The sequence below is a fragment of the Tiliqua scincoides genome, chromosome 1, assembly GCF_035046505.1.
Source record: "Tiliqua scincoides isolate rTilSci1 chromosome 1, rTilSci1.hap2, whole genome shotgun sequence".
In the NCBI taxonomy this organism is placed as follows: Eukaryota; Metazoa; Chordata; class Lepidosauria; order Squamata; family Scincidae; genus Tiliqua; species Tiliqua scincoides.
Window position 1 is genome coordinate 237,986,809 of NC_089821.1, and position 21,488 is coordinate 238,008,296.

General features: G+C 42.3%; 1 protein-coding gene across 7 annotated transcripts in view; it reads left to right on the forward strand.

The window, feature by feature from the left end:
• The window catches only part of LTBP1 (latent transforming growth factor beta binding protein 1), a 244,734-nt gene that overhangs the window by 50,418 nt on the left and 172,828 nt on the right, over positions 1-21,488 (forward strand). For all 7 annotated transcript variants that reach the window (XM_066618199.1, XM_066618207.1, XM_066618215.1 and 4 more), the window contains exon 4: positions 1,845-2,020. In XM_066618199.1, the coding sequence (XP_066474296.1) occupies positions 1,845-2,020 (176 nt within the window). The remainder of the gene's footprint in view (positions 1-1,844; positions 2,021-21,488) is intronic.

Genomic DNA, 21,488 nt, shown 5'->3' on the forward strand with positions numbered 1-21,488 from the left:
TGCACCGAAGATTATTATGACGTACTGCAGGCCAGAGTTTGGAGACTCCTGCTCTAGGGCATGAGAGACAATTGTTCTTGCAAGTCATTTAAAGATTGCTTTGAGAAAAGTCACTTTCCTTCAGCCATCGTTGACTGCATAACCAAGCATCAGACTTACTGTAAATAGCACACATTTATAGAAAATGACTGGAGTTAGGGTTTGGCTTATTTAGCCTACACAGTATTTTTCTTGCCAAATGTTGCTTTTTACAGTTCTGCCTGTCATGACTGTTTAAAGCAATCCAAGAATTCTACATATCAAGAGCACATTTTGGCTCATACTACAATATAGTACTTTCATGATTTCAAATTAGTGACATGCAGGGGCCAACTGAGGCAGTCATCTCAAGCAGCAGATTGGCAGAGGGCACTCACATCACTGTTCCTCCTACTCTCATTTCTTGGATTGGGGGAAAAAAGAGGGAGATGAGCATCTCTGACACTCTAACCCACCACTCTCCTCCTTTTCACACCTCTTCTTCCTTTTTCAAATCCAGGGTGTGGGAGGAACAGAGGCTGACATACCTTTGCTTAAGGTATGGATAGCCTTTGGTATACTACATCATACACTAAGTGGTTTTGAACTAGCACCGATATTACCCTTTTTTTTTTTTAACAAGTTCACATAATGTTCTGATTGTATAGAGACTACACGTAAAAAATACCTTCGAGTATAATGAACTGTGAGGTGCTGAGACAGTGTGCAATGTGATGACACTGATGATCAAGGCCTCAGCGCAAAGTCATAAGTGCTTGGGAGTTTCCTGCTCTTTTCTGTGAGCTTAGAAACATCAGAATGTACTGTATGTTTTGCATCCTGTTCCTGGCATTAAAGAAAACTGGAAGGCATGCATGCCATGGAATGTATATTTTAGGTGTATTTCAAAGTATATTTTGTCTATTCCTTATGTGGAAGCAGGCTTAAAACTCAGTACAGGTTGAGTCGCTTTATTCTTGAGGGTATTCTTGAGCGCCCCCCCCCCCCCCCGGCAAAAATCTCATTAAAGCAATCCATTTAAAAAACAGTGTTCCTTTGCTAGGTGATTTAAAAACAGCCTTGCTAACCTTTGTGATGTAAGACAGAGTCATTAAGTAGGCAATCCATCAATCAGTCTCTCTCTGGGCTCTTAGAAAGGCTTCACTCTGAGACAGCAACCCCACCCTTCACCAATGCAAAGTGATTATCTTTCTTTGACATGCTCAGGGGGAAAAAAAGCTTCCCTTGCCTTGGAGTGTAGCTGTTCTAAGTGCCTGGAGAGAGAATGATTGATGGATTGCCAGTCTGCTGCCCTCTTGCATTAATGAGGCTATTGTTAAATGACTTTTTCCTTTAATTTAAAGGGCTCTTCTCATCACATTGAGATAAAACTTAGGGTGGGGGGAAAAATCCATAGATAATTAGCTTATATCTGTGTATCCCCTGGCTAGCCTGATTGCCTGGGTTACTGTCACTGGATTCAGTCTACCAAGGCTTTTTGCCAGAAAGCTGTGTGTTCAAACAGGGAAGAGAAGAGAATGGGAAGGGAGTGACCATGTTAACCACTAGGTTCTACTGCCCTGGATCAGTGATCAATTGCTGGCATCTTCTGTTTTGACCCCAGCAATACATATGCAGGGTTCTTCAGGTGGGTTTTGTCCCAGTTGATTTATATAGTTGTGCTGTGAGTCAGTCATTACAGGAATCAGTCATTATAAAAGTCATATATAGAAAGTTATTGCCATTATAAGAGTATTATTGTTTGTTAATGGCTTTGGTGCCATTTCCAGTTAATTTGTAATCCGTTTCTGTTCTCCTTCAAACAGAATGATACCCCTTTCTTCCCAGACTTTGATGATGAATATGCATCATGGCCAAACACAGGAATATGTGATCAAACCCAAGTACTATCCAACGAAGAAAGTGATTTCAGGAGAACAATCCACGGAGAGCTCACTACCTTTAAGAATGGGCCAGGATCAACTTTCATCACATTTTCAGTGTGAGTATAACTGAAATGTAATAAACTCTAATGGTTATTTTGAGATGGAGAAAAATTGGGGCAGCTGTCAAAGAAGAAAATGTTGTATAATTGGTGTCTTCAATTGCTCTCACACTGACTACGTAGTTAAATATGCATTCAGGTCACAACAAGATGTCTATATCATCAATGATTGCCTTAAAACATTTACAAGGCAATCCTGTACATGGCTACTCAATGAGTTCAATGGGCCTTACTCCCAGGTCAATTTGTATAGGATTGTGGTCAAGCAGCCAAATCCTAACTAATTCCCTGTGCAGCAGTGCAGGGATGCCAGTGTCTGCTGTATCCCATGGGAGAGTTTTGGCCTCCAGAGTCTTCCTTGGGGTAAGGGAAGATTTGTTCCCTTGCCCCATGGTAAGCCCATGCCAGTCCCCCAAGACTACTTGGACTTGCGCCAGTGATATTGCTACCACACATCCATGTTGACTTGGGTCAGGGAATCAAGGCCAGGAAAGGAGTTAAGATTTGTCAGACGCTGTTGCTGCTGACCCTGCCCCCTTCCCAATTCCAATCTGCCCTCTTCCCTGTTGCTGCCCTGTTCCGCCCACCCCCTGCCTCTCCCCCACCCCCTGCGCACACTTACTTGTGCTGGTGGGCATCCAGTGGCCACCAGCGCATGGAACCAGTCACTTGCCGAACTGAACCCACGATTTCTAGATATTCAAGTATATTTCACCTGAAACCTTTGCCATATAAATAGAAATGCTTAATGGAAAAATAAAAGTGCATAGATTCCGGAACATTCTTCTGGTAGTTGCAATGAAATCTGAGAATAGAACTTGAAGTTTATATATAGGGGAAATTACTAGCTGGCAATTAGTTATAGATTATATTATGTGGGCTCTCTATGTTAAGCATTAAGGGCAACAGATGACAGACTCTCTGTTGCCTTGCATGGTTCACCCCGCTGTATTAGAAATATTTACAGACCATTGCAAGTAATAGGAAGCCTCTCATACCAGTACTATTATGAGGTCTTTTCTTCCTACGCTCATCACCACATGATGATAGTAACTGGACGGTTTAGAGGTAGAATTAATGTTCTATGACAAATTGACTTGTTTTTGCACACTTGTTTTTCCTGTAGAAAAGGACAGGAATAAATAGAAAGTTGCCTTAATCAAGTTTAAGAGGCAGCAAGTATATAAATGCTTAACATATAAAATTCCTCAAGAGTTCAGTGCCTCAAATATGCAACCACTTACCTTAGCATATGCTTTCAGTACAAGGATTTAACTTGCCCCATTCCCTTCTCTCTCAGACTGACTGACTAAGAGCCTGATCCTGAGCCTAATGCACCGGCTTACTGTCACAAATGTGCTGTAAGGCACATTTGCGAGTCCTAATGCCGGGCGAGCCCCAGTGCTGGGCTAGTGCCGGGAAGTGCATGGACTGGCGATCAGTGGGGAGGAGGGTGGGGGGAGGCATGACAGGGGAGGGAGCGGGGAGGGAGGCAGGTCTGGTGGAACGATGCTCCACCGAATTCAGAGCCTTCGCATCAGGTTTGGCGTCTGACATGAAAGCTCTTACCTCACCAAAGGCTCTTACCTGACACAAAGTCTTCTTCTCCCAAGGTGCTGCCCGTGGCTGCCGTGGGTGTGCAGGATGCAGCAGCAGCTGTTTTCAGTGCTGCTGCAGCTGCGCACCATGGAAGCTCAGGAATGGGCTCTTAGACTGCAGTCCTATCCACACTTTCCTGGGAGTAAGTCCCATTGAGTACAATAGATTGTGCCCTGACTCATTTACCCTTTTTTCCTGGAATTCATGAACGATTCACATGCTTTTAAGCAGGTAGATGGGTTTGTTGGGGGAAGGGAGAGATTATCAGTTCACATCATGTTAGTGAAAGTAGTGGCAGAGCATTCATGAGTTTACCTGAAAAGCACAGTGAAAATTGCTTCCCTCTTGAGAACAGCCAGTAGCAGCAATGATCTTATCAGAACCAGGGAGGGGCATGAGTCTTTCATTATTACTACATTAAGAGAAAGCACAGAATTGGGAAGGACAGAAACTAGTATTTGCAATATAAAAATGATATCCATGATGAGAAATCTATGTGTGTACTCACTGTTCTTGCAGGCTGTCTGGGGATAGGGTAGTTGCCTCGATCAGGATCAGTTAGACCAGGGGTCTCCAAACCCCGGCCCGGAGGCCAGATGCGGTCCGCAGCCAACCCTTTTCCGGCCCGCGGCCAACCTCTTGTCTCCTGAAAGCCTCTGGCCCACTCAGCTGAACATGACCAGAACTGTGCTCTAATTGTGTCTGGAGGGTGTTCTGAGGGCCAGAGAGGTTGAATGAATGAGCCCATTCATTCATTTATTCACTTATCTAAGTTCCATCTCAAATTTATTTATTTAAATTTTATATGTAAATTTTTTTTCCGGCCCTCCACACCTTGCCAGTTATTTGATGCAGTCCTCTGGCCAAAAAGTTTGGAGACCCCTGAGTTAGACCACCAGCAGCAACACAGACTGCTGCAGATTTTTTTTTTTTTAAATTTTAAATACAGGCAGTGCCTCAGGGAGGGTGAGTGATACATATGCAACCCCTCTTCCTTTTTGCTTGCTTTCTAAGTCCTCAAAGTGTTTCGTGTATATGACCTCCAAAATCCTTTCTAAGGTACAGTTGGGGCCTCAGTATCTTTGGGGATCGATTCTCAGACCCCCCCCCCTTGGATACAAAAAACGATAGATAAGGAAATCAACAGTTTTGGGCTCCTTAAGCCCTCCAAAGGGGATTGTAACTGTGCTTCTGAAACCCGCAAGGCCATGCTGTGAGCATCCACCCTCTGTAGCTTCCCTGGCCCTCCTAATGCCATTTAAAGGCATAAAAATGTCACTTCTGGTTCCTGGCCCTCCTAATGCCATTTAAAGGCATAAAAATGTCACTTCTGGTTTTCCCCGAAAACTGGAAATAGTAATTTTTCACACTAAAGGGCCATTCTGAAGCCTGCAGAGGCCACAGGTAGACATGCACGGACTTTGAGGGCTTCAGAAAATCTTCTGGAAGGGGCCAGAGCACAGTTCCGGTTCCCTTTGGAGGGTTTAGGTGAAGCCAAGTCTGGCTCAGTGTGGGTCCCAGATCTGCAATTGTAAAATCTGCAGATAAGCAGGCTCCACCTGTAGTCCAATATTGTTTTACAGAAATAGAGAGGGGGAAGATCTGATGTCTGATAATAGTGGTTTGTTTCTATGAATGTCTTCTTAAGATTGAATTGGTGTATTCTTAGCTGAAAGCTAGTTGCAAATTAATATTGCCTTTGTCCACATCTGAGTAGGCTTGAAAATCATATCTGTCAGGGTTTTTTAAACGTAGTTTCCCCAATCAGTGGAAGCACACTAGTAATTCTTAGAGGAACAACAGGTGAAATAAAATGTAACAAGTTTGCACAAAATATGGTAAATATAGACCAACAGCATACACTGAATGAGGTACTTAAAAATAAATATGAACAGCTGTCTGAATTAATAGGCATTGTTGATGTTATGCACTGAAAATAAGTCATGGGCTCCACAGAAGAAAAATGAAGTATGTGATCATCTAATTCAGTACTGTAGAATAGTTGAAAACTTTTAGCCCAGAATTCTTGTGAGCTAATCTTTCCATCTTTAAAAATATTCCTAATATGTGGGATTTTTTTAGTTCCTAAAGAATTGGAATATGTAGTGATCACATAATATATTCTGGGATATGTTTCTTGTATTTTTAATATGTTTTAGTTGCTCTTCATTCTGTTTATCAGTGCGGATGATTATGGACATGTATATACAGTATTTTTTGAGGACTTAATAGAATACTTAACTATTATGTTATGTTATATTGGACAGATTTATGAAAGAAATGTCTATCACAGAGCATAATGACTACATGCAAACAAGGTTTTAGAAGTAGCCTGAAGTAGATATCATGATGTCTTGAGTGCTACCGGGCAGCCCAATCCTGAGCTGTCCAGGGCGCCCAGGCTCGGCAGCACCAAGAACGGCTGCCGCCGGATCCTGTGCGGCCCGGGCTACCATGGGAGGTGCCTCAGGAGAAGGGCACTTTTGTCCCCTTCCCCTGGGTAAGGTAAGCAGCCCTGAAATGGGGCTACTCACTTTACCGGTAAGGTAAAGGCGCTCGTGTAGGGCACTGAGCCCTCCACGAGCTCCTTGGATCCTGCCAAGTGGAGCTCCGCAGACCCGCCTCCCTTTCTCCCTGGCACGCCTCCAGCCCACCCCCTCCCTGCATCACGCCTCCACGTCACACCTCCCCCACCCTCTCTCTGCACTCCGCCAGCCTCCCCCCTCCCCGGAATGCCTCCTCCCCACCCCCATCCCCGCCCCCGCTTACCATGCCATGGCTCAGCGGTCCATGCAACCGCCGAACCACGGAGGCTGGGCGACTGCTCTGCACTAACCCAGCACCTTACGGCTTATTTGCGACGCTACTCGGTGGCACGAAGCTGAGCTGCCAAGCACAGGATTGGGCTCTAAGTCATCTGGTGGGCCACTGTGAGATACAGGAAACTGGACTAGATGGGCCTTTGACCTCATCCAGCAGGGCTCGTCTTATTTTTTTTTAATACACATATAAATAATAGGTGCAGTAAATTACATTTAATCCTGAAAATACATATTGGACTTCCATCACTTTCTGTTTGCAGTTCCATCTGAATTTGAAGTTAGACATTTATATTACAGTGGAAATTAAAAAAAACAACTCAGGTTCAAAACGTCAGTCAGTTCTGTATTCATATTTGGATCTTTTAAGTTATTCCATGATTTATTGCAAACTTGCCCATTAAACTTTTTTTTTAATCTAAGAATATGGAACACATTGATTTACAAGTCTCCAAACTTATAGCATGGCCTGAAATTCTGAATATGGAATCCTTTGATTAAGGTTTGGCCTTTAACCATAGAATTTCTGCCTATGAAAATATAGCACATCTTGAGAGATCATGTTTTACAATGTTTTCCATTTTTAGAGACAGAAATATTATATTTTTTGGCCAACTTATAATTAAAGGGGTATTTTAATCAAAGGTTTTTTCAGTGATCATTTCATGGTTGATTTTAGCAAGCACAAGTGGTGGTGTGATATTACACTGTATATTTTTTTATATGTGTGTGAAGTTATGTTACTTTGTTTCCATGTGTAATTAGCTCATAGTAACACAATTTCTCTTTAAATGAATAGGGCAGAAAGAAGTAGATACTTGAGAAAAATATACGTACAGATATATAGTTCATACATATAGCATATGGCAGTGGTTCTCACACACTTAGCACCGGGACCCACTTTCTAGAATGAGAATCTGTCAGGACCCACCGGAAGAGATGTCATGACCAGAAGTGACATCATCCAGCAGGAAAATTTTTCACAATCCTAGGCTGCAATCCTACCCACACTTACCCAGGAGTAAGTCCCATTTACTACCATTGTTAAAAAAATATACATAGTACTTTGTTAAAAGTACAGGTCTGTAACATTTCCCCAAATGCAATCATATCCCATATTAAAAGTCTAAAATATTAAAAATAAAAACTTGAAATGAATGAAGACCCACCTGAAATTGGCTTGCGACCAACCTAGTGGGTCCTGACCCACAGTTTGAGAAACACTGGCATATGAAATAAACCACTGTTCTGCTACAGCTGTCACTCGCTCTATGAGTAAAGTGGGTCATCAGTGTGCAAATGCAGTAGGTACTCAAATGGGAAAGAGAGTTGTCCCAGCAGGCAATATGGACCTCCAAGTTATGCAGGAAAATCTGATGGAGATTATTCCCTACAGCAGAAGACAGTATATGGGTGTTAACCTTGTCCTGGATAATCAGACATATCAAATCAACACAACTAGCCACTCAATCCGATATGTGAGATACTTTGAATTACAACAAAGAGACACATAAGCCATCAGGGGAAAATATTTTCTCTTACCTATGGCAGTCCACCTGATTGCCCCCCACCATTGCATTCAGCACATGCCTCCATGGTGTTCCTGCATGCTACAAATTTGCAGGCTGTTTGACTCTGAATCTCAACTGCAGAGTGTTTTATTATTGCATTTCTTTGGTGGTTTTATGTTTGTTGCAAAAGTGTTTAAATCCAATCTTTGTTGAGTTCTGTATGCGGTGTGAGTAATCACATAAGTAACCTAACCTGCAGCAGTGCAACTGAAAGTTAGCATTGGTTGAGGAAAAATTCCTGAGCACTGTAGTTCCAGGGGCAATGCTATGAAATCCAGTTTCTTTTAAGTAAGAGAGCACTAGAGTTTAGGTTGTGTTTGTAATATTTGTTTTACAGATATACAAGCAGAGCATAAATGGAGGTAAATATACTCCTAAAAGCAGATTGCACACTGACTAATCTTGCATTGGATTCCCATACAGAGAATCCATGCACCCTTGGTTCAGTTAACTCCATCTAAACCAGGGGTGACAAACATTAGGCCCGGGGACCGGATGTGGCCCATGGAAGCTTTTTATCCGGCCCTCAGGCTCTCAGCTACTGAGCAGTGCTGAGGTATTACTGCTGTAAGGGCTGCCCACATGAAAACTGTGCTCTCCCATATCTTGAAATATGATCAAGATTTGTGTATTTTTTCTTCTGTCATTTGCAGCTAATGAGTTCATAAGTGAGAAAAAGTGCTTATTTTTGGTTATGACCTGTTTAATGACATCACTTCCTACCTAATGACATCACTTTCGGCCCTCAGCAGGCATCATGAATGCTGTTCGGCCCTCGGTATGAAACAAGTTTGACACCCCTGATCTAAACCATCTCTCTCTACTTAAATTCATACTTGTAATTCCTGTTCCTCACACAATCACTGCAGTGCCTAAGACTCTACTCTGCAGATAAATTTCCTATTCAGGGAAAACATTGATAGGCATTGACAATTACTAACATTCTTTGGCTCAATCCAGTTTCCCTCCTCCTCCAATGTAACTAGTGTTGCGCTGGTGAAAGCCTCTGTACAGCAGTCACAAAACAGACGCTGCTGGTGCACACTCCCATGTGCTGGTGGACCCTCGAAGACCTGCGCGGGAGAGTGGAGGGAGGCAGGGACGAGGTTTAACGGAGAAGGGAGTGGGTAGAACAGGAGAGGAGGATGAGTGGAACATGGCAGTGATGAGGGTGAGGAGGGCTGATCAGGCCCAGGAAGGGGTCAGGATCAGCAGTGGTGCGTGCCAAATCCTGATCCTCTGCACAGATCAACACAGACTTGTGCCAGTGATTGAGCTGGCACAGGTCCAAGTTGATCCATAGTGGCTGCTGGGGCTTACCCTGGGGCAAGGGGATAAATGTTCCCTAACCCAAGGAGACCTCCAGCAGTCAAAAATCCCCCACAGGAGACTGCAGCAGCCACACTGGTGCCACTTCATTACCATGAGGGGATTTAGGTAGGATTAGGCTGTTCTTCTTGTCAGAAAATCAGGGTTCTGGGCCAAGACAAGTACTGAACAGCACCACAGCATGTTCACAATTACTGTTCTTTGCAGTGCTTTAACCCATTTCTGCCCAGCCCACAGGTGTACACATTTGATCTCTGTTGTGTATATGCAAGGTTGGGCAGAAATGGTTAAGGTAAACTCTCTCTAATAAATTTTGCACAATATCTGATATCTATATTATATGAAAATTCTAAATACTTCAGTAAGAGCACTTCTTGCTATGAAGTCCCCCTGATAATGTTGACACTTTGAAGTCCTCTAAGTCTGTGGTATAAATGAGCTCTGTGTGTGTGTGTGTGTGTGTGTGTGTGTGTGTGTGTGTGTGTGTGTGTGTGTGTGTTTAAAAACACAATTCTGCAAGTAAAACAGGACAGGGCAGATCAGTACTGCAATAATTTACCTCAGGTTACCTCAAATTACCTCATTCTTTTCTTTCTTTCGAGTCTTCTTTTTCAGCAATTGCCCTAGAGCTGATTACAGGAAACAATAACTGTATTATTTGTTGCTAAATAGAAGACATCTTTTATATATAAAATGGCCACAAGCCAAAACTGGTCATTCTTTGTGAGGTGATCATACAAGAAGAATCTTGATGGTAATGACATGACAGAGAGGGAAACATAATTCATTTTAAAAAAAAACCCAACTCTTAACTAGTGTTCCTCAACCTGTGCATTTACTCATACAGGACACATAGATGAACAACTGATTGTTATCGCTTCGCTCCTCTGACTCAGAGTAAAAAGTTCTATAAAGGACTCTGGGGTATGGAATGTAATGAAGCATCCCCCTCAGTACTTGCACACACATGTGGCATATCCGAGTCTGTAAGCTACAGTAGAATGACGTACCATCTAGTGTGGGAGGATAGGGCAGATCAAATTCTTAAGACTTTGGAATGCAGGTATTTCCTCATAATCTGGCTAGACTACCGAATCAAATATTTTAACTGGATTGTGAATCAAAAACATACAGGGCACCCACCAAAGCACATACTGTTATTTTGTGACTTTGCAGTCGGTCTAGGTCTCCCTTAAGCTGCCCTCAAACTATTCTGTTGGGGCTGGACAGACAGAATCTTTTTTTCGTATGCTGTTCTACTGTCCTTATTGATATTTAGCTTGCATTTTGCTTCTGTTAACAGATTATCTAAGTTTTTACCGTTACAAACTACAGAGTGCTAACTGCACTACAAGGCCCCACATGGCTGAAACCAAATAATCCTTAAAATACAAAATGAACTTACACAGCAAAATTATCACAGTCAAGAACTGCTTGTATGAATGGTGTAAGAGGAATCGGCTAAGTCAAGTGCTGGCTAAGGACCCATGCCCATGAAAGGGCCCACCCAGCCTAACTCATTCTGAATCCCACAGTACTGGTGGCAGTAGTGGTGTGTGTCAAAAGACGCACACTTTTGATGTGCTTGGCTTTCCCTTCGACACCTGGGAGTATCCCCAGAGAGCCCTCCATCATTGTGGGACTTCTAGGGTACTCCCACTGGTGGCCTGAGAGGCTGGAAGAAGCAGCTGCTTCCTATTGGCTTACAAGCTTTTGGTGCAGGGGCTGGATGATGCATTTTCAACTTGCAATATGAGGTAGCTGCTTTGCTCTACTTCTGGTGTAGCAAAATCATTCCAGAGGCCAATCAATAGATACCATTTTTTTGCATATAGCAGCCTGCTCAGTGGTCTCTGGGAAGAGGCATCTAATATAATGGTTTTTTACACTCTTCTTTCAGTTTTTTCACTGCACCAGTAGAGCAAAACAGCCACCTCTTATTACAAGTTGAAAATGACTTTTGTTGCACAATTTGCATGGTTCAAGTTCATTCCACAATCACTTGCATTTGTGGTATGGATAGGCAGGGACCCAACCCAAAATGTTAGGTGGTGATGAATCATATTAACTGAGAAATCTAAAGAAAGGAAGTTGGTTAGTTTAAAAAAAAAATCTTCATTACTTAGAAACACTGTGAAATAATTTTCCTGTATGATTGTATGGGTCAAAGAGTTTATTATTAAACAAAAAAGGTTATATTTTATTGTATCATTTATGCATTATCAGCTTTCCTTTTGGTAGCTTAAAAAGACTGTTAGAATGAGTTAATCCAGATGGGATGGTAAAGCAACTGGGACAGACCTACTTTAGGAAATAAGTAATTTCCTCCTGAATATTTTTGTTCAGCAACTCCAGCAGATAACCAAAGAATCTGAAAAGCTTTTCATATTTTATTTTAATTTTGTAAATGTTAGCTCCATGTTCAAGTTTCCCATCATTTAAAAATATAGTAGAAAGCAACTGTGGAACTGGCCTCCATTTCAGATCAGTAATGTAGTGGTGGTGGAGGTTTTTTGGCTCTTTCCCCTGTGCCATTTTCTCCATGAAATCCCCCCCCCCGCCGCTATTTGCATTGTTAGGGGTCCTCTTTATCAGCAGATTTGGAACCCATGGATTTGATCCACTGGAGGTCATGTTGTCAGGTCTTCTGAATTGCAATGAGGCTGTATTTGACTTCCCTGCGACTCAGAATACCTGCCAGATGGCTCTCCACGCCTCCGAAAATAGGTCAGACCACAGATTTCATTATTCATTTTCAGCATCCATGGGAGTTCCGGGAACAGAACCCTTGCGGATGCTGAGGACCAACCTGTACAAGCCTTGGATTGAAGAATGATTATCATTGACCAGTGATTGAAAAGAAAAAAAAAGCTTCCCCTTCTGCTTTCAGCAACATTTTCAATATAGGGATGATAGAATCACAGATCTTTGCGACCTTGTCTAGTTTTACCCTAAAAATGAATCATGAGCAGTATAGAGTGAAAAGCACTGGGCATTTAAATGTAATTGCATTTAGCAGCAGTAAAAGGGCAGAATATACTAGACCTCTAACTCTGTAGTATGGGTGTTAAGACCATAATTAATACCATATGATGAGCTTAGATGTTTGTAAAATATGTGTGTGATATAGAAGATTGTTTTACTCCAGAGAAACTACTACAATTTTATTTTCAGCTAGATCAGGGAACTCTCTTCTTCTCCTTTTAAATGCAAGAATCCTCTATAAATGACGTTCTTAGTGTCAGCTTTTCATGCCCAATGATATGTTACCTTGCCTGTGTTTTGCCCAGCTTCACTCAGAAATGGAAGAAGAGTGCTCGAAGAGTGGAGTCTTCTTTAGGACAACAGCTATCCAGTGACTTCACTGGCAAAATGTCCCAAGACTTCTGTGGCAGCAGAGTCATACTCCAAATAGAACAAGATCCACTTGGACTGCTGAACGCTATCAGTTAGAAATCTTGCAGCATTTAGTAACCACAAAGGCATCAGAATACATTCTGAAAGTTCTGCTTTGTTCATATAAAGCAACTAATGAAAAATGTAAAACTTAACATTATTCAGGTCCCTAAACATAGGAGAGAATGTGTTTAAAATCTGCCTAGGACTGTGTCCTGAAGGATTAGCATTATAAGAGATCTATGAAGGTAGCTTATAGAATTCCTTCACCTTATATAACCCTATCTAGGTATGGCCAAAACAGCTGTCATGGCCATCTGGTCACAAACTCTGCCAAATGCCCCATTCCTTCACTCGTTCTTTCTATTACAGCATAACAGAGCATGATTCAGTTTGTCACAGTTAGTCTTGTATTGGATCAGATTTAATATCTGATGTCGCCATTAAATTGTAAGAGCTCCAGGGTGTGGAGTATTGGACTCCTTTTGTGCCATTGCACAAAACTGTGTACATTACCAGTACTCAGCACAAAAAGATAAAAGAAGCACTGTAATAGATCATACAACCTGTTGTTGAAATAGCATCTAATCCGTGAATTTACTGTATGATCATTGGCAAACCACGATGTCTCAGTCTTCCATCTTTAAAATGAGAGAGTGGTTGAATTTATGAGAGAATGCTTATAAAGTAGTGTTACATAAATGAGTAATAATAAGAAATAATGTTTCCATCATTTGATAGAGCTCACTTGCATATCATCAGGGCCATTTTCTGTTATTTGCATTGCTAATATGCCAAGTTGGTGATTGAATGCAGATGGGTTTGGAAGGATGATCATTCTGGAGCAGTTGCGAATGTCTGTCTACTGCCAAATAGCTGTCCTCGATATATTTTTGCCATGTGGCCATGGAATATCCATGTCATGGAAAGGTACCTTTTGAGCCATTCTTTGATGCAGCTTTTGAGGCATTCCTACACTGTTGACCGTGGTTTGCCTTTCATTTTTACTATGTGTGCATTTTGTATTCATATAATAGATCCCCAAAGGGTGGAATAGAATGCACAAGTGATAGAACGGAGCTTGTTTTGGGAGGGCTTAGACACTGGCTGTAATGGGTCTGCCTTCCGGATCCATTTCGGATCAGATGGCAACTCTTTCAGATGTTGTTAAAACATCTGTTATTAAAAGCTGGTGTAGACACATTTAAAACCTTGTCCCTGCATCAACTTACAAGTGATCTTACTTATAAGGGCACTTATAAGCCCTGCCAACCATGAGTACAGTGTTTATAGTGCTCTTACTTGCAAGGGCACTTGTAAGCCCTGCCAACCACAAGCACAGTGTTCATAATAACAAACACTGTACTTTGGGGGAGCTCTTTTCAGTGATAAGGAACACTGGTTCCTGTTGCGTTATGGAGTACGACATGTCTTCAGCATTTTTGTCTTCAAAAGTGTGCACTGCACCCAAAATAATAGGAAACTGGGTTAAATCTCAGTATGTCTGTGTGCATGAGAGGGGCCGTAGCTCAGAGGCAGAGCATATGTTTTACGTAACTAAGTACACGGGTTCAGTTCTTGACATCTCCAGTTCAAAGTATTGGAAGGGCACAAGGCTAGGAGTATCTTTTGTCTGGGAACCGCTTTCAGTTAGAGCCAATAGTACTGAGTTAGATGGATGTACAAGGCAGATTCACATCTTCATATTAACACTTCCTGGAGTAGTTAACAGAGGTGTTATCTTGGGAACAGCACAAAAAGGAGGATACGAGTACAACTTATATATGTAGTTTTTCATATGGTATTGTATCTCATCTGGATATTCTATTATGCGTTCAGATTTAATGGGGCTGTAAGCCATCTGGTTGTTTTAAGCAGAAACATTTCATTTTCCCCCCTTTTCTGTTTATGGTAACAAATAATACAAACCATTTATGACTTGATTATGCCTATTGCTACACAAACAGCTTTGCAAACTTTTTTTTGTGGACAAGCAATTAGCATTCCTAACAACAACCGCAACAACAACATGGTGGGTTGTGCTCCTAACTGGTGTAATACCAGACAAGTAAAAAAGTTTTTAAAAGTTGAGACTTTATTCTTAGTTTAGCTGAAAAACACTTAACAAATGGTGGAAATTTATACAGCATATTATATATATCTATAATAAAAATAATGTTTATATTATAATATATACTGAAAATGCACAATGTTAGATGAAGATAATAAACTTGCAGTTGCTTTGAGAATTTTGACCTTTTGGGTAGATAAGATAAAATAAATTACAATTGAACCTTAAAATTTTTTAAAACTCAATAGGGAACATAAACATAATATTGCATATCAATATGATCAAAAAGGGAAAAGTCAAAATTAAGCTGCATATTATTTGTAGCTTTTATTTTGAGTACATCTCTTCAAAGTTAGGTTTATCCAAGGGTATAGTAGAAAGATAGTTAACAGAATAGGGCCAGAGCTTTCCCTCTCCCTCCTCAAGCTGTGTCAGCAGAAAGACGTGGCATTTTCCATGCAGATTTCCACTAAAAGAGAAAAGAAGGATATGGAAAAGTATTTGAGATTCACCTGGCAGAGTTCTTCCACCAAGCTTCTCTGAGTCCCAATAGCTGGCCACACTTCTTTGCCAGGCCTCTTTGCCCTTTCCCCTGGCAGGCCTCAGAATTGGCAGCCTCAGCACTCTAGTCTTGCTTCAGCCCCTGGCAGTTGGAGTTGATTCTTGAGGGAAAGGACAACCTTCCCTCAACTGTTGTGCAGGCAACATAGCAGCTCCTTACCCTTCTCAGGAGGTGGTACCTTCCCTCATCAGTGACCTTTTTATATCCTCCTCCCCAGGGTCTCATTAGGCCTCACAGCCTGCCCCATCTTCCCTCCTTGCATTCCAGGGCTTGCCCCTGTAGTGCTGGACTATGGCTATTGCTACTGGCTAGGGCAGTGGTACTCAAACTTTTCCGGCCCATGGCTCCCTTGACCCCCGTGGCTGTTGGCCATGACGCCCCATCATGTTCCTGAGGGCTGCAAGTGACATCATTAAACAGGAAGTGGCCAGAAATATTTACTATATTAATATTAATTATATTAATCATATCAATTAAATGCAGATATTAAAATATACTATTAATACACAGCAGGAGTGTCCAAAGTTTTTGGCAGGAGGGCCACATCATCTCCCTGACACTGTGTTGGGGACCGGGGGAAAAAAGAATTAATTTATATTTAAAATTTGAATAAATTTACATAAGTTTACATAAATGAATATATTAAAGATGAACTTGTATGAATGAATGAAGGTCTTGCAATAGCTCAAGGCCTATAAAAGGCCTCGCACACTGGCCTTTCCTTTGCTGCCGCTACAAGCAGTAAAGGGAGCCCTCATCCCACAGCTCACGCGAGAGGTCAGACAGTCTCCCTCAAGCTGAGAGCAGTTGTGTTGGGCCAGTGTGGGCTCCAACAAATCTCCAGAGGGCCAGAGGCTCATTGGAGACTGGGGGCTCCCTGAGCACCACATTGAGAGGCCTCGAGGGCCGCAAGTGGCCCCAGGGCTGGGGTTTGGGAATCCCAATACACAGCAATATAAATGCTTTATAAATCATCAGCTGCTGATCACTGTTGGAGACAGGATGCTAGAATAGGTAGATTTTGTCTGGTCCAGTAGGACTCATTTTTTTTTAACTTTGTAAGCATACCAATAGAATTGTTTTATGAAATGAACCTTGTGAACAACCAGTCTGACCAACATTACACACACACACACCCCTGTGGACCCCAATCTAACTAGTCATTTCTCCCATTCTCCTTGGATAGGATTGAACCCTTTATTAATTTAATGAAATTAAATTTTTCCAGCAGCTGGGGAAAACAAAAATAAACCATGAAAATATATCAGAGCTGATAAGGGTTTGGTTAGGAGGCTGATTTGTCTTCTATACTAGGAGATGCACAGCTGAATCCTATGCATGTCTACTCAGAAGTAAGTCCCATTAGAGTCAATGGGGCTTACTCCCAAGAAAGTGGATAGGATTGGGTTGGCAATCATTTCATCAATGGCTGTTAAGTATTCCCTTCAAATAGCAAGATTCATCACTTAAAAATACAGCCTCTCTTCAGTCAAACAACAATATTAATAAATCACTTTGAAAACTGTTCCCTTTTTCTGCTTTTGGCCAAGTAAAGTGTGTGCTTGTCTCCCCCCCCCCCCCTTGCCAACTGCATGGAAACAACTTTAAGAGCCCTGGTGACTGGTAAAATAGGAGGCGTTTTATTTGGGGAGGGGGAGGAAAGCAGGAAGGTTTGGAGATCAAAAGGGGGAGTGGAAGAGGGAGGGGGTTGAAAAGAGAGATTTCACTTTGATGAGAAGTGATCCCAGGCTGGGAACTAGGAACCAACCAGACAAGGATCAAGGAGGGTTTCTTTCTGACGGTCAGCAAGGACAAGGACTGCAAACTGAGCATACTTTGCCAGCTGGAGGGCTGGAATCGAAGAGGACACAGAAGGTGGCAGCCACGGAGAGGAGGGAGAAGAGGGTGGGCAGCAGCAGCCACTCTCGCAGTCCCTTTCGGAAGGAGCAGCTGAGCAACCCCCCTTTCTTCTGCTTTAAAAAAAAGTGCAGAAGACGGAGGGGCTCTGCCCAGGAACGGTGGTGTGACAACCCGTGCCTCCCTTGTGCCTTTGTGGCGCCTCCCCAGGGAGCCGTGCCTCACAGTTTGAATACCACCGGGCTAGGGGATCCCCAGACAGCCTCTCTAGGCTTGCCTCATCTCCTGTTCAGGCCTGTGCTGGCACACTTGTGCTGCTGGTTAGGGGGGGGGGTCGCCCACTTGAGGCTTGCAATGGCCTGCTCTTGTAGTGCTTGAGTTGATGTAGAGGCTTCTGTGCAAGTCTGCATTTCAGCCAGAGGATGTGCTGTGCATTGCATGTCAGTGGCTTCGTCACTGGCGGAACAGGGACAGCTCTGTGCTGTAGGACTGGGTGGAACCTGGACGCTTCCTCTATTATACAATATCTTTCCAGCTTCTGTAGTTATTTTAATCACACAGAGGATTGTGAGAGATCACAGTAGCTGGCAACTACTGTTCATTGTAGGAGCTGTTCATTGTCATAATTATAGGAAAGGATATCCCTCATTGCCCAGAGTTTAGTGATGTGTTTCTGGTTTGTGTTTGGGGTCTTTATCTCAAGGTTTCAGATCACTGATACTATCACTGATGCTGCCCATTGGAAAAATTCAGATATACTGCATCAGTTCTTGTTCCAGATAAGTGCGGAAAAGTTCTGAGTTGCACTGGAGAAAGATAGTGTTGCTCTCTCGAGGTTATTGTAAATCCTTTCCGTGCATACAGCATTTGCAGAGAGAAGCTGTACAATATCATAAGAACATAAGAAGAGCCCCGCTGGATCAGGCCAAAGGCCCATCTAGTCCAGCTTCCTGTATCTCACAGTGGCCCACCAAATGCCCCAGGGAGCACACAAGACAACAGACACAACCTGCAGCCTGGCGCCCTCCTCTGCACCTGGCAATCAGAGGTAGCCTGCCTCTAAAACCAAGAGCTTGCACGTACCTACTATGACTTGTAACCCGTAATGCACTTTTCCTCCAGAAATTTGTCCAATCTCCTCTTAAAAGCATCCAGGCAAGATGCCATAACTACTTCTTGTGGCAAAGGGTTCCACAGACTAATTACACGCTGGATAAAGAAATATTTTCTTCTGTCTGTTCTAACTCTCCCAACACTCAACTTTTGTGGATGTCCCTGGTTCTGGTATTATGTGAGAGGAAAAAGAGCAAATCTCTATCCACTCTGTCCATCCCCTGCATGATTTTGTATGTCTCAATCATGTCCTCCCTCAGGTACCTCTTTTCTAGACCCAAACGAGGCCCTCTTCATAAGGGAGATGCCCCAGCCCAGTAATATTTTTGTTGTTCTCTTTTGCACCTTTTCCATCTCCGCTATATCCTTTTGAGATGTGGTGACCAGAACTGGACGGAATACTCCAGGTGTGGCCTAACCATCAATTTGTACAGTGGCATTACAATATTAGCTGTCTTATTCTCAATGCCTTTCCTAATTATCCCAAGCATGGAATTAACCTTCTTAGCTGCTGCTGCGCATTGGATCGACACTTTCATTGAGCTGTCCACAAGGACCCCAAGATCTCTCTCCTGATCTGTCACAGAGAGCTCAGAACCCATTAGCCTATATGTAAAGTTTTGATTCTTTGCCCCAATGTGCATGACTTTACACTTACTTGCATTGAAACACATCTGCCATTTTGCTGCCCAGTCTCCCAGTTTAAAGAGATCCTTCTGGAGCAATCTCTTCTAGTCTTCACCACTTGGAAAAGTTTGGTGTCATCTGCAAAGTTTGCCACCTTGCTGCTTAGCCCTGCCTCCAGGTCATTTATGAACAGGTTGAAAAGCACTGGTCCCAGGACAGATCCTTGGGGCACACTGCTTTTCACCTCTCTCTGTTGTGAAAACTGCCTGTTGGAACCCACTCTCTGCTTCCTTGGACCACAACCAGTTCCTAATCCAGGAGAGGACCTGTCCTCTAATTTCCTGACTGTGGAGCTTTCTCAGCAGCCTTTGGTGAGGGACCGTGTCAAATGCCTTCTGAAAGTCCAGATATATAATGTCCATGGGTTCTCCCGCATCCACATGCCTGTTGACCTTTTCAAAGAATTCTAAAAGGTTTGTGAGGCAAGACTTACCCTTACAGAAGCCTTGCTGATTCCCCCTTCAGCAGGATCTGGATTGACAGTGTTGGGTGCCTAGCAATTCTAATCAATGGGGGGATATCTCCCCAGATAGAGTGCTTGTCACTTCAGATAAACACTTTACCTGGAAGAGTGAGTACATTGTACAGCTCCCCTTTGTGGTGTTACTGTGTACAGTGTACACAGTTTCAGAATGCATAAAAAAGATTGTCATCAGAAAAGCACCTTTACCTCCTAAATATGTTGCTGGGTTCATGAGCATGTTTAATAATATTAGTAGGTGTCTCTTTACCATGTTACAACACTGTAGGCAAAGATTTGGCTGTCTTATTTGCAGCATGATTCAACATCCCAAAGTTAAAATACAGTACTGCTTATTGGTACTGACAGAACCCAACTTACGCCATGCTGTGGCACTGCTGAATTGTAGCTGAGATCCCTTGTACAGTAGTTTTTTCCAAACTGGGTCAGCCTGATAGTGGTTACTCAACTAAGCATGTTGTTTTAATTAGTTCACTTCCTAAAGGAAAAAAAAATGGTTGCAAAAACATGTTAAAATAAAGGATAGAAATTGTTATGGTTTTTCTAGGAAAAGATACCTTTCTTCTATCAAGTTGCTTCCAAATAAAATATTAAAATGTGGTATGGTTTTTTTTTCTTCAGAATGGATTAAGATGTTTGACATCTGGCTGTCTTTCTTAAGCACTTTTGTGCCTGGTTATCAGAAAAATTGTAAAGCTAGTTCCTAGAAAATATAGTTTCCCATTAGAAAATGAAAACTTGGCTTTAAATATGTTATGAGCAGTGATGTTGGAATGAAATACATTGTGTTTTCTTGCATCTCAGTTTTGTTTTGTTTGTGTTTTATTGCATCTCATGCTTTAAGTTCAGACTAAAAGGTTCTAAAAATATGAGGTATGCCTATGAGATGTGGGCAGCTGCCGGGGAGACTGAACTACTCCATGATCCTTTCCAATGTCTTCCTTAGACCAGGAAATATAATAGCAGCCCATTTCAGTCTAGCTCTGTCAATAAATACTGGAGACTATGTCCACCACTGAGATTATGCTGGTACTTGAGAGTGGGGGGTCATCAAGTTTATACTCTCTTTTCTTTATCTTACTTTGCTAAAGCTTACGGGCGAAGACTGATCACAGCTAGGTAACTATTGGTCTCTGTTCTGGCTAAGTCACATCCATATGGCAGCTGTTGTTTTATAAAATTGGAAGTGTGAGAAGTATCCCTCAGAAGGGACCTGCCAAGCCTTAAGTGCTAAAACAGCTGTGCAGAGTGCACAGCCTAGATTGATCTCACAATCAACCATGTAGGTGGAGGGAAGGCTTATATGACCGTGTGTGTTCTTTGAGCACATTTTAAACTCTGGCATTAAGCAGTGTGCAAAAGTGATGAGCAGTGTGCTCCTGTGCATGTTTATGTGGACAGAGGTTCTTTTTGAGTTCAGTGAGGCTTATTCCCAACTACATGCAACTAGGATTGAAGCCCTAGTTATATTTGGAGGAAGGTGAAGTTCAAATTTTTTAATTGGCTTAAAGAGGCTTGCTTTAACCATGTTTGATAGCTGTCTGTTTAGGATTAGGTTGGGAGCATTTGCTGTGCAGCTGGTGGGCAAACAGCTGAATGACCCTGCCTGCAGATGAATCAGCTGGCACAGTTCTCCTTTCTTTCATTCCCTCTTTTAAAAGCCAATGCTAAATTATATTCTTTTGATGTTGGGAAGTGCGCTCCATTTTCATAAGCATTGCTCATAATTTTTTCCCAGAGGGCAGTTGTATCTTAGATAAGCCAAAGATCCAGTGTTCTAGTCTTTTGCAGTGCTGTGCAAGGATCAGGAAAAGGAGAGAGAGCCCCTTGAGAATGTTTTAAAACAAATGTAAAATCTGTAAAGAAATCTGTCTTGGTCAACTTGTATAAAATGAAATAATATCACGATCACTATAACTCTCAATATTAGTTTTGTATGTTAGTTACTAAGAAAGCTGCCCTCGAATTTTGACAGGTTGG